This window comes from Astatotilapia calliptera, chromosome 7 (genome assembly GCF_900246225.1).
Source record: "Astatotilapia calliptera chromosome 7, fAstCal1.2, whole genome shotgun sequence".
NCBI classification, from domain to species: Eukaryota; Metazoa; Chordata; class Actinopteri; order Cichliformes; family Cichlidae; genus Astatotilapia; species Astatotilapia calliptera.
Window position 1 is genome coordinate 5,011,560 of NC_039308.1, and position 13,203 is coordinate 5,024,762.

General features: G+C 42.3%; 1 protein-coding gene across 2 annotated transcripts in view; it reads left to right on the plus strand.

Moving 5' to 3' along the window:
* The window catches only part of fanca (FA complementation group A), a 29,286-nt gene that overhangs the window by 6,689 nt on the left and 9,394 nt on the right, over positions 1–13,203 (plus strand). For both annotated transcript variants that reach the window (XM_026172637.1, XM_026172638.1), the window contains exons 10-23: positions 32–144; positions 889–965; positions 1,622–1,763; positions 1,972–2,105; positions 2,253–2,363; positions 3,363–3,458; positions 3,606–3,665; positions 3,923–4,011; positions 4,422–4,482; positions 4,585–4,634; positions 4,777–4,847; positions 6,474–6,572; positions 7,338–7,471; positions 7,560–7,630. In XM_026172637.1, the coding sequence (XP_026028422.1) occupies positions 32–144; positions 889–965; positions 1,622–1,763; positions 1,972–2,105; positions 2,253–2,363; positions 3,363–3,458; positions 3,606–3,665; positions 3,923–4,011; positions 4,422–4,482; positions 4,585–4,634; positions 4,777–4,847; positions 6,474–6,572; positions 7,338–7,471; positions 7,560–7,630 (1,308 nt within the window). The remainder of the gene's footprint in view (positions 1–31; positions 145–888; positions 966–1,621; positions 1,764–1,971; positions 2,106–2,252; positions 2,364–3,362; positions 3,459–3,605; positions 3,666–3,922; positions 4,012–4,421; positions 4,483–4,584; positions 4,635–4,776; positions 4,848–6,473; positions 6,573–7,337; positions 7,472–7,559; positions 7,631–13,203) is intronic.

Sequence of the window (13,203 nt, forward strand, 5' to 3'; positions counted from 1 at the left end):
TGTGTAATTTCTCGCTCGGTGTCTTCTGCAGGATTCAGATTTTTGATGCCTCACTGTGTGGAGTTTCAGTGTCAGCCGACTGCCTTCAGCGTTTCTTCAAACACTCCCTCACGCAGACTCTCACCTACAAGCCCCGACTGAAAGGTAAAGACTTGTCACAGGCCCTTTCAAACAGACTGAGGCTTTAGTTTTTTTTTAATGTTGAAGATTAGCTGGAACCTATCCACCTCTATTCATCTGGCAAGACCTTTAAGAGGGAACTGAGAGTTCAGTTTCAGAAAGATTTTCTTGATCTACAGTACGCAGTAAAAAAATCGTTACTGAGATTTGATCACAATGTAAAAATCTGTGTTTTTGTCTGTTGATGCCTTTTGTGCAGGTGACGTTTAAACTGTCATCAATAGTACTAAGGAAGGTGATTAAATCATCAAGTTTCCAAAACTTTAATGGGTTAATCAATACCCATTTAGCTACCAGTTTATATTATTTAGCTATAAATGATCAATGACTATTTAAAGGTCACACCACCCTGAGCGCGCCCGATCTCGTCTGATTTTGGAAGCTAAGCAGGATCAAGCCTGGTTACCTGGAGCAGGTCATCTACTCACTGGAAGATTGATGGTTCAATCCCTGGCTGCTTCAGACATGACAGATCTGCAAACATCTATAACACATCTGTCTTTGCAAGAATTATTTAACTCTCCATGTGGTATAAATATTGCACAATAAGTTTAATAAAAACTCTTTTAGGAAACATCACAAAAAGCATCAAATTAAGGTCTAAGTAACTCAAATCACTTGTAGGTCCAGCGATATTTGATGTGGTGTAAATAAATCTTTAAAAGTCATTTTTATGCTGCAGAAATGACACAACTGATATGTTCTCAGTGTCAGATGCAATCACCCTGCAGAATGAGTGGACCTTTGCAAAAGCCAGCCGCTTGCTGACTTCTCTCTTCCGTCAGGTAAATGTGTAACTGTAACTGGGTTTGTCAGTTTGTCACATGTAATTAAGATTAAGAAGAAGAAAACATGTTCTGTATTATATCTGTTTTCTTTCTGTGTCTGAATTGAAGCTAAATGTGAATTTCTTATTATTAATTTCTTAACTAAAAATAGGTGGAAATACTTTTGAACTTTTTGTCAACTTTATGTGAGACTGTAAACTATTCCCGAGGTTGGGGGAACAACCGAGAACGATCAGCCACATTTGGTTTTTAAGTGAGGAGGCGGAGTAAAGAAACTACTGATTTGATTGTTAGAAGTCAAGTTTTAGCTCCTTTCCTTCTCCCTTTAAGCGCACTTTCTTCAGATCGATCTCCTCATCACAAGTTAAAACAAAGCTTTGCACTGCAATATGATCAATTATAAAGGTGCGGCAGGATGCTGGTTTCACTATGACTTTTAGGTATTAAGTTGCTTTTAACTTTGAGACCTTCATTTGTATGATATTGTCTCTTTCACATTTTGCCAGCTCACAAGCGCTTATCTACCAACATCAGTGGTTTCCTCTTCAGGATTAACGCTTTCACTAAAAAGCTGAAAAGACCCACAGTTTACAAATCAGTGGTCAGCAGGGACTGCTGAGTAACTGTTCTGTGCTGTTTTGTTCCTCTAACAGCTGGCTGTAGTCTTCAGCGTGGAGCAGCTGCTGCGTCACCTGCAGCAGGTTTTGGAAACCCATGAAGTCAACTGGAAACATGTCCTGTGCTTCCTCTCTACCCTGCTGGTGTACTACCAATGTGCCCAGCCCAGCCTCAAAGGTAGGCGTGCTGATGGTCTATCAGCACAGGTGGAAGTCTTATGTGTGAAAGGAAAAAGAAAAACCAAATTTAAAGAAAAATCATGCACAACCTTTATTCCAAACCAGCGTAGTGATATTGAAATAAACTCGAGTTTCTGTAGCAGTAAACTAGTATTTCAGAGAGAGAGGAGCACAGTGATATCTGTCCTGTTCTGTGTCTCCGATAGAGCTGCTGTCCAGACTGCTGAACTCTGCATTCGAAGGTTATGACCTTGAGAACCTCATAACCGCCTTCTTATTGGCTCGACAGGGTGGACTGGAAGGACCCGGCATCTTCCCCTCGTACAGCGACTGGTTCAAGGTTTCGCCTTTTAACATCCATTAATAGTTTCTAGTTTATTAATAGTTTTGGGAATTACCTTTTCTGCCATAGACTGAAACACTGAGAGCTTTATACCTTTTATTTGAATATTTTTAATACCATCAGAATCTTTTTCTACCTTTCCAGATGTCGTTCGGTGGTGGCAGTAGCTATCATGCAAGCAGTAAGAAGTCGCTGGTGTTCCTGCTGAAGTTCCTCTCTGACCTCGTGCCTTTTGAACCTCCACAGTACCTCAAGGTGACATCCACGCGTCTCTGAGTTTACACTTAGTAGGAATGCACAGGGTATTAATATGCTTATATTCCCTTATTTGTTTTGCTAGTGCAGACTGCTTTGATTTGCAGTAGCACTAATGTTGCCGGTTTTGTTACTGTGAGTGCATCTTCTCAGTCTTTTCAACTCACTTGACTTGTCTGAATCCTGAGCGCTGTAGCTGCAGTGTTTGTTAAACCTGAAGCTACTTCAGTCGCTGTTGCACTGAAATCTTAATGCTTATCGGAGTGCATTAATGCAGCAGTGTTTTGCTTATGGAAAATAAGATTATTCATCATTTGTTTACACACGGCAAATGTATTAATTCTTAGATTTAAGACTTCAATTCTACTCAAGGTTAAGCAGAAGCAGGTCCGACCACATATTTTGAGGAATTATTGAAGTTGAAACATTAAATTCAATGGACACGGTGATATGAAAACTTCATGTACAGAAGATAAAAGCTTTTATTTGCCATTTGTAGAAATACACTAGTTTAAAAAATCCAATTAAAAAACAATATGTCAAAACATTTATAGAATATTTATGACTACTAAAGAATAACCACTTAAATATCTTAAATATTAAAAAAGTCTTAAGTTTTACTTATTTAAACCTCTCGACAAAGCATTTCCATTTCCACGTGAAAGTCCCCTCTGGTTCTGGGGATGCTAATCGCTCCAGGAGGTTTTCTGTGTTGCCTGCTCGTTGCTGTCAACAGCCGCTCTCCTGAGCTCTCATGCTGCTTGCTTGTTTTGCTTGTTAATGATCATTTTCAGCTGCTATTTTCTACTTTTTGTAACATATCTGCTATGAAAAATGGATCGCCCATGAATACTTTTATATATTCATAACTACATGTCTGCTGGGAACAAATGCTAGCAGAATTATGGCATTTCCTGGAGAGCGTACACTATAAGAAAACGCTAGAAACTGAGAGGAATAGCCCAGCTCTGACACCTCACTGTCATTTTCCCCTGCTAGGTTCACATCCTCCACCCTCCATATGTGCCTGTGAAACACCGCAGCCTGCTGATGGAGTACGTCTCACTGGCTAAGACCAGACTGGCTGACCTCAAGGTAAGAAGAAAAGGGAAAGAAGAAGGTCGTTATCACCGTGTTACTTTGATTTTTCCATATAATACAATAAAAACAACACTGTGAGTGGATTGTGGTTAATAGTGTAGCACACATGAATTAAATATCATGGTGTGTGTGTGTGTGCAGGAGTCAGTGGAGGACATGGGTTTATATGAGGATGTTTCGGCTGCAGGTACATCGGTGCAGGTAACAGTGACACACAGTGGATATTCTATTATAATTTTAATTTTTGATACATATTCTATTCCATGCTGTGCCCTCCTTCTGTTTTCTATGCTCTGTTATTCTATTCTGCAACCCGCAAACTGGCATCAGAACCCAAACTATCTTCTACGTCTTAAGTAACAAGCAACACAAAACTTTGTGTGGACACGGGTGTAATTAGGGATCGCTGAGTCCTGGGTTGACATAAGACTAATAGTCCAATGTTTGTGTGTCTGCAGCCTCAGTGTCAGGCTGCCCAGGATGTGGACAAAGCTGTGTCTCTGTTTGAGAGCACAGGCAGAATCTCTGCCACAGTCATGGAGGCCAGGTAAACTACAGCACATTTATACCAGACACAGGGCTGAGGAGCCAGGGCCCCCAACCCTCGGCTTAAGAGAGCTTTAAGGTGTTTTCTTTAAAAGAATTTAGCAGCTACAGAAAGGTGTTATTCGAAAGCAGGACAACCACGAAGAGACTTTAATGGTCTGAAAGTGACACAAGACATTAAAGGGATAGAAAATACAAAAGTATGAGAACAGACTTCACAGAATGATCTGGATTACTTTGTGATATTTTCTTGAGAAGATCTGAATGGTATAACTCAATTTTACATGTATTTTTAATATACATGAAGCAACCAACCAGTCAGCCTGTCAGTGCTCAGGAGGCCCTTTTCTCATAATCTGTTTTAAATATAAAATACATGTTATTTGAAAGTCCTCTCTGGTCTTCTCACAGTATTTTCCGGAGGCCGTATTTCCTGACTCGGTTCCTTCCCGCGCTGCTCACTCCGAGAGTGGTAAGCGCTTCCTGTTATCCCTCCTGATATTCTTCTGTGCATTCTCATGTGTGAGGTTGTGTTTTTGTTGCATGACATGCATGAACTGTCATTTATTTGCAGCTTCCTGTGAAAGTCGATGCTCGAATGAGTTTCATCGAAGCGTTGAAAAAGTGAGTTTCTATCAGAGAGATGAAAATGTCAGCAGGTTGTTCCCAGAGTTTCTTCTTTAATTAAGTTTCTAGTTGTTTTAAGTGATAACATTGATCATCATCACCACAATATGATTATTTGTTACTTTTTGTGTGTGTTTAGAGCTGATAAGATCCCTGCTGCACAGTATTCATCCTACATGGAGTCCTGCCAGAAGCAGAGACAACAGAATAGTGGGTATTCTTTTAAAGGACCGCTGACATTATTTATTATTATTTATTTTAAAGATGGACATTATTTGTTTGATTATTAGCACAGTGCAGTGAAAAAGTGTTCAAGGCCTCCTGATTTCTTCTGTTCTGTGTGCATCTCAAAATTGAAAGTTAAAACAAACCCTGATTAAACACAACAAAGTTCATATTGTCAGGTCATGGTGGTCTTGAGTGCTCAGATCATACAGCATACATACATGCTGCAACAGTTTGAAAGATGAGAGGTCAAACATCTTCACACATTGCTGTGGTGGAAGTTTGACCCAGTGATCTTTGAAATACTTGTACGTTGGAGGTCCTGCCTCAGCATCTCACTGGGATGCATGTCTGAGCTCTTTGACAGTCTAAAATGTTTCCTTTAAAGTCATTCAGACATGGATTTATCCTTGTTCTGGCACTAGATTTCCAACTCTATTTGACAATCCGATAACTTGATGTTCTCCTTTTGGGATTTCTGTCAGAAGCCAGAATCCAAGTTTCTCCGACAGGTCACCCTGTCCCTGAAGCAGCAAAGCACCTCTGTAAGATAAAAATAGTGCATAATAGATATAATTTGGAATTCTATTTGGTTTAGCAGACAGAGAGACATTCAACAGATGTACTTCTTAGTAGAAAGTAAGAGAGCACAGAATGACTGGTAATGTCTTTCAAGGGAAGTGATCAGTGATTAGAGTTTATAAGTGGAGATATATCAGCAACAACTACAGGTAAATTGGATTAATGCAGTGCATTCTGCCTGCTATAGCTCTACTTGCTATTGGTGTGCTGGCTCAGACAGAACGGCAGGGTTGCTGATCTGCACGTCCAAACCAGAGACAGACGCTGGAGACTTTCTTCATTTCCCAATTTAAGCATGAAGACAAACAGCTGGGCTAGTCTTGTGGAAACTTTGTTGCCTCTGACTTTAAAAAAATAATCCCCAACCTGTAACGAATGGTCAAGCATAAGTTACAAGATATGGTGACTTATCTTTTATTTGACTACAATATAATAAAAAAATCAATAACATCAATGAAAACATACTTTCATGACAGCAAGTGTAGTCTCCCTCTGCTGGGCATTCGGAGAATGCACGTTTTAAACGCTGCTTCATCAGCTTTCGTCTCCAGACCCTGAAGGGTTTGGGTGTGCATGTACACCTCTGTGTTGAGTCGATTTTATCCCTGCTGCATCAGAGAGGCGTGTCATCACACATGATCATTCAGCACTGCACTCATCACACTGACTCACTGATGTCTCAGTGTGATGAGTTTATGTGGGGAAAGTCAGATTAGATGTAAGATGAGGTTTCACTCTATGATGAGTGAAAACCGGTGCGATAAATTCTGTCACCTTTTGACAGATTTGTGTTTTTCAGTCTACGCGTGGGTATAATTTTGCAGAGACTCTGTTAGTTGAGCTGCTGTGCTTGAGAGTGACAGGTTAGACTGATTGCTGATTATATTTAATTGTCTCCACACTCTCAGCCCTGAGAGCCCTGTACATATAAATAATAAGCAGCTGACCTGTGCAGCCTCAGCTTTGCACTTATTTCATATAATACAACAATCTCATAGTCAGAAACTGATCCTCATCTCCTGTTTTCAGTGAATGCTACGTGTTCAGACGGCAATGATGACCCCCTGGAGGTCCTGAAGGTTCAGCTGCAGGAGTTTGCAGAACTTGTCGTTGATGGAAATGATGGAGGTGGGAAGGTGTTCATGCGCTCACTCACACGTTTTATATTCTGTCAAGGAAAACCCTTCACCAGTGTATAATAGAGATTCACACAGAGACCAGTTTCTTAGGTCTTTCTGATCTTATCTCTATTTATTTATATATACTTTTCATTTGTGGCATTTAAACTTAAGCAACATGCGTACAAACCTCACTTTCAGGTCTGTACTTTCATTTGGTTAGTAATATTTTAGCTGATAGTTTAAACTCCTTGATGTAGTTGCTAAACATCAAATTAAACTAATTTGAGCCTAATTATAGGGTTCCTCATATATAATACTTCGGATTTACAAAAAGAAGAGGGCTAAACAACAAGTACACATTCTGTACATAAGAAATGGGCATAGCCAAAATAATGTTGCCCACTGGTTAATAATGTCCCACTGTGAAGCCTCCAGATGCCTCACCGTGCAAAGGGCCCCGACTTGTCAGTCAGAAGGCAGGCCTGTCCTAAAGCCTGTCCTAAAGCATACCCCACGTTATTCCACCTTTTTCACTCTAATAAAGAGTTTTTTTGTTTTGTTTGCTGCTTTTGGCTTGTTGTGTTGTGAACCACAAGATGGCGCCACAGTATGTGAATCAAAGACCCTCAGGAAGTGAGTGTCTGTTATAAAGGCTCAGCTACTGAATGATGTGTACGTTTGAAAAAGTATACAAAATAGTTTTGATGAAGGCTTAGCCTGTGTTAGGCCTTCAGGTTCCTCCACAGTTTGTTCAACACTCACGTGTCCTCAGACATGTCGGCCCAGCTGTCCAGGATCTCACACACGCTCAGTGTCATCTTCCCTGGTCGTCCCGACGATCCGATTGGACAAAAGGTCATCAGTCTTCACACTGACGCTCCTCCATCCTCCGAGCTCCATGTCAAAGTACGCACTGATGAAAGTCTATAAATCAGCAGCCCTCTTGCTGTATGTGTGTGCTAACTAGTATGCATTTTTATTGACTCTCTCTCAGGTTGTCAATATGATCCTAAGAAACTTCTGCCAGTGCTTGCTAAATTCTTCCAAATCAAACCCTCCGAATAAGTGAGTAGGAACTTTCAGGAAAAGTTGCAAATCGTATATTTAAATAATCCTGAGCTCTTTTTAAATGCCTTGCCAGACTCAAAGCCTTTAATAGAGCTTTGCAATAACAGATAGCAAGTTTCTAAATAGGTTCTAATCATTAACACTGAATCTGGAATCCTGATTCTGACTGATTTGAAGGTGTGATAAAACCAACATGTGTCTCCTTTGTGTTGTCCAATTAAAAGGCCAAAATATTAACTAGTGCCTGTAAAATGAAAGTTGACCTCTGCAAGATGTAAATAAAACCTTGTCCAGGGCACCTTCAGAGTCTTCTTATATAAAGAGTAGGGGTGCAACGATACACAAAATTCACGGTTCGGTTCGGTTCGATACTTTGGTGTCACGGTTCGATATTTTTTCGATACAAAAAAAATGTTCATGCCTTTTTAATTTGTCATTTATTAAAATTATAAATATATATTTTAACTCAAAAGTACAGTTTTTAAATTTAATGTTGCTGAAACAAAAGTAATTAAAAAAATAAATCTATCTCAGGGCTCTCAAAATTTCAAAATCCCTGGTAGCCCTTCGGGCAGGGACTCTTCAGTTTTTGGTAGCCCAAAATAAATATAAGTAGCCCGAATAAAAAAGAGAGCAATTTTTTTGATTGATGTTTTGTTTCCTGTTTTGTTTCCTTTACAATATTATACATTAAAGTATAATATTGTAAAGGAAACAAAACATTAATCAAAAAATTGTTGAAACACAAATTACAACATTGTATAAAAATTACAATCATCAACTCAAATACTTGGCTATAATTGAACAGAAATTTCTATGAACTTGTAAGAACTGTGTAGGACATGAATCAGTCTGTGTCAGATCCTGAATTTGAAATTTCCACTGAAGTCACGGGTAAGAGACAAGTGGAACCAAGATCTAGGCCATTTGCTTTTTGAAGTTTGCAAAGACTGCTACATTTTGCCAGTGGTAGTTCACTCTTTGCAACATAGTACGCTGTTCTAAACAGATTTTTCAGGTTTATTTTTAGTATGTTATTTGCAATTGGTGTTTGTTCTGGGAAAGATATTGCAGACTGAGCAATAATGCATTTCTTGCATTTCTCATGGGTTCTAATGGGGGCCTTTCTTAAAATGACTGGTCCCAGTAACAAAGGCGCTTGTCGACTCAGAAATCGAGAGAAAACCAACAACACACCCGGCAGAACATTATGTTATTTACACGGGTGCACATAAGTGGTCGCATGTGCGCATTCGCTGTCAAAATAAAAGACGCGCACCAGATAAGAAGTTGCAACGCACGTTTGCGTCCATATAAAAAGCACTGTTTTTGTCCGCTAGAGTGGGATTTTCACAGCACATTCCGCACCACATCTCTGTGCGTTCATCATTTGTTTGAAGCCAGCTCACCTCCTGCAACCACTTTTCCGAGAATACGTGCTTCTTTTGTGGTTCGGACTCCTTCTGACATTTGTTTGGAGGTGGAGGAACACCAAAGTAATTGCTTAAAGGAGCTTCTTCGACATCTTTAAGAGTTCTAAACAAATGTCTGTCCTCCTCCAGAAAATCTTATGTACGCAAACACGCGTTGCAACTTCATATCTTGTGCGCGTTTTTTTTTTTTTTGACAGCGAATGCGCACCTGCGGACCACTTATGTGCAGCCCTGGTTATATAGCTCGTCATATTGCAGCCACAGAAATTCTTTTGTCCATGAAACCATAAACCTGCACTTTCTTTTTGCCTTATAGTCTGATTTGTCATAACTTTTCCGTTTTGTGGTAAGCTTTTCTTTGGCTGTCACTTCTTCACCCTGACCTGTCTTATTTGGCTCAGCAGAACTGAAATATATATCCTGCTACTTTTACACACACACACATAACGGTCAGCGATTCTCTGCGCGATCAACCTCTCATATGTTTAAGCTTGCTGCGGGAGATTTCACTTGTCATGTTTGCATAGTAAGCTAACGATTGATAAGACTATGTCAGAGGAATTGGTGCGCAAATTATCATCACTCACCAATCAGTGCTTTCGCTCTCTATACATGTAGCGCGTGGCGAACACTAAAGCGGTCGCGCCAGAATGTCACGCTAAAAAGAAAGATTCTTTAAAATACAAGGGGGAGCAAGCGAGTCAGATACCACAGGCACAGAGAGGAAGCAGGTCTGATCAGAAACAGTTTATTACTAGGCCAGGGAGCACAAATAAAAACACCCTTAAAATGTATGTAATAAAATGTTTGCTCTCTACTAAAAACAATTCTAAAACCCGTAAAACTACCATTTTCTACATTCACTAAAACCCCCCTTGCTATAATTAGGCCACATGTTCATTATGGGTCCATCAGCAGGCCAGGAATTCCTCCTTTAGAGCAGAGTCCACGCCAGCCCCGTCTTCAGCAGACAAGAAAGAGCCACCCATCTTCTTGTCCTTCCGCTGGCCCATCACTTCCCAGCCCGGCTTGCGTTCTGCACCCGAATCCATAATGTGACCACCGCCACAGCTCCCCTTGCGTCGGTGTCCTGCAACATAACAAATAGGGGCCAGAACAATGGTCCCAGAAGCGGCCCTGGCTCATGGCCATGGTGACCCTCTCCCAATCCAGCTGCACCCAGTAAACAACAGTAGAGACCCTACTCACAAATGCAGGCAGAGGTAAACCTCTGCCCTGCTGCCAATCACACGCGTTGTCTCTTACTGTTGCCGTTCCATGAGGTCAGGACTTGGTCGCCGCATCACACTGGCCATCTCGCATTAACCTTCCAGCCTCTCTCTTCAGTGCTCAGCTAGCCTGTTTTTAAAAGGTCTTTACACAGCTGATAGGCCACCTCTGGACACACCCCTGCCTCAGCAGGTGGTCCCTATCAGCTAATTTGTCCCATGTGCAGCCAGTCCACAGTGGATAAAAACCATGTCACATAAAACACTAAAAACCATGCAATAGAAACAGAATAAAACCATGCAAATAAAACACTCATAAATAAACACTAAAAATCAGAATAAAAACAATATACAAGATAAATACAAATTTCCACTGTGTGACATACACAGTTCGCGTGATTGCAAAGTGAAAGCAAAAAACAAGCGCAAATTCAAACGCGATTTCAATATGTCACATATTGACAGTGGCTCACCGATGCCAATGACATAATTACCCAGCTACATTTCCGAAAGAATGCAAAAGCATTGACATATATTTTTCCTTCCTACAATAGCCCGACGGGCAGGGCAGAGATAGATTTTTGTAGCCCGACTGGAAAAATCGCTAGCCCCGGGACGTCGGGCTAGCGATTTCGTGAGCCCTGTATCTGATTGAGGAATCACTCATCTTTGGAAAAGAGAGTTTATTACAGAGAAATGGCTCTTTCCGAAATAAAAGCTATACTATAAGCTTCTTCTGGGCTATATTCTCAGCAGCATATTGTAGCGGGTCAGGGCTGTTCGGGGTTCTGTTTGTACAGTTATGTTTTGTTTATGTTGCCATAGTGACGGGTGACGCCTTCTCGCTGCGACGGTGTGTCCTTCCGGGGTCAGAGGGCGCCCTGTGTGTTGTTGTTGTTGTTGCTGTGCGGTTGCCGCGCTAAGCAGTTAGCTAGCGGCAGTGTTCTTCTGCAGATGTCAATAAACGGCTGTGCTCCCTGGCTAGCTAACGGGAAGCAAGTATAGGGGGTCTATGATTTCGTTTGTGGCAAACTGCACAAGAACACAAGACCAAACTACACCTCCGTCTCCTCGTTGTCTGAGCTCGCCACATTGGTGTCAGAAGTGGGATGATGGTGGCACCCCATGTTCTGACCCGAGTGACTTTTCCCGTGCGCCAAAAGAAGGCACCTGGACATTTGCAAAGTGAAAGCAAAGAACAAGCGCAAATTCAAACGCGATTTCAATATGTCACATATTGACAGTGGCTCACCGATGCCAATGACATAATTACCCAGCTACATTTCCGAAAGAATGCAAAAGCATTGACATATATTTTTCCTTCCTACAATAGCCCAACGGGCAGGGCAGAGATAGATTTTGGTAGCCCGACTGGAAAAATCGCTAGCCCCGGGACGTCGGGCTAGCGATTTTGCGAGCCCTGCCTTTACAGGCATGGCCCTTTAAGGATGAAGCCTGATGGGAAATGTATTCGGGATGTGTGTAGCGGGACTGCCTGGTGTGTGTGTGAAGAGAGAGAGCGGAGAAGGGGAAAAAGTAACGGTTAGCTACAGAAGAGACGAAAAGAAAATAAATAAAAGGAATATAATAACTCCCTCGACAGCCAGAGTTGTGTCGGCGCTGCTCGCTGTGAGTAAACTGTTTCAGCCCACTGTACGCGGTGTTCGTGCCTTAGAGAAGAAATAAAGTTCGGTGAAGCAGTTTCCTACGCCTCCTTCGATCTTTTTGCTAGCGGAGTTGACCTGTATAGTAAGCTGTTGCCGGCTACGAGTCAGTTACGGAACCTTCAAGTAACTGCCAGAGGTTTCCTTACTACGGTTCGGGGCCGCGGATCTGGCGCGGTAACACCTGTATCTGATTGAGGAATCACTCATCTTTGGAAAAGAGAGTTTATTACAGAGAAATGGCTCTTTCCGAAATAAAAGCTATACTATCCGCTTCTTCTGGGCTATATTCTCAGCAGCATATTGTAGCGGGTCAGGGCTGTTCGGGGTTCTGTTTGTACAGTTATGTTTTGTTTATGTTGCCATAGTGACGGGTGACGCCTTCTCGCTGCGACGGTGTGTCCTTCCGGGGTCAGAGGGCGCCCTGTGTGTTGTTGTTGTTGTTGTTGCTGTGCGGTTGCCGCGCTGAGCAGTTAGCTAGCGGCAGTGTTCTTCTGCAGATGTCAATAAACGGCTGTGCTCCCTGGCTAGCTAACGGGAAGCAAGACCAAACGACACCTCCGTCTCCTCGTTGTCTGAGCTCGCCACATTGGTGTCAGAAGTGGGATGATGGTGGCACCCCATGTTCTGACCCGAGTGACTTTTCCCCGCCAGTCGTGTCCGGCCGGTGCGCCAAAAGAAGGCACCTGGACATTTGCAGGACTTTGTGTGGGGTAATGGGGTCGTCGGGGACGACTGACCCCTTAGGTGGGGCCTATGTAGCGGGTCAGGGCTGTTCGGGGTTCTGTTTGCACAGTTATGTTTTGTTTATGTTGCCATAGTGACGGGTGACGCCTTCTCGCTGCGACGGTGTGTCCTTCCGGGGTCAGAGGGCGCCCTGTGTGGTGTTGTTGTTGTTGCTGCTGTGCGGTTGCCGCGCTGAGCAGTTAGCTAGCGGCAGTGTTCTTCTGCAGATGTCAATAAACGGCTGTGCTTCCTGGCTGGCTCACGGGAAGCAAGACCAAACGATACCTCCGTCTCCTCCTTGTCTGAGCTCGCCACAATATTAAACATAGCAGGTCCCCATAAGGAGAATCATGTGCTAACGGCTGTCTAAATGACTCGGGTAAAGTTTGTAGCATGCACGCTTGTTGTTTTTGTCTGCTTCCACTTGTCTTTGCACTAGGATGATGTCGGCGTAAATGTGCAGTCATATTCGTTGTGTTCCCACTAGTGCTGTCAGCGTTAATCTCGTTGAAATGATG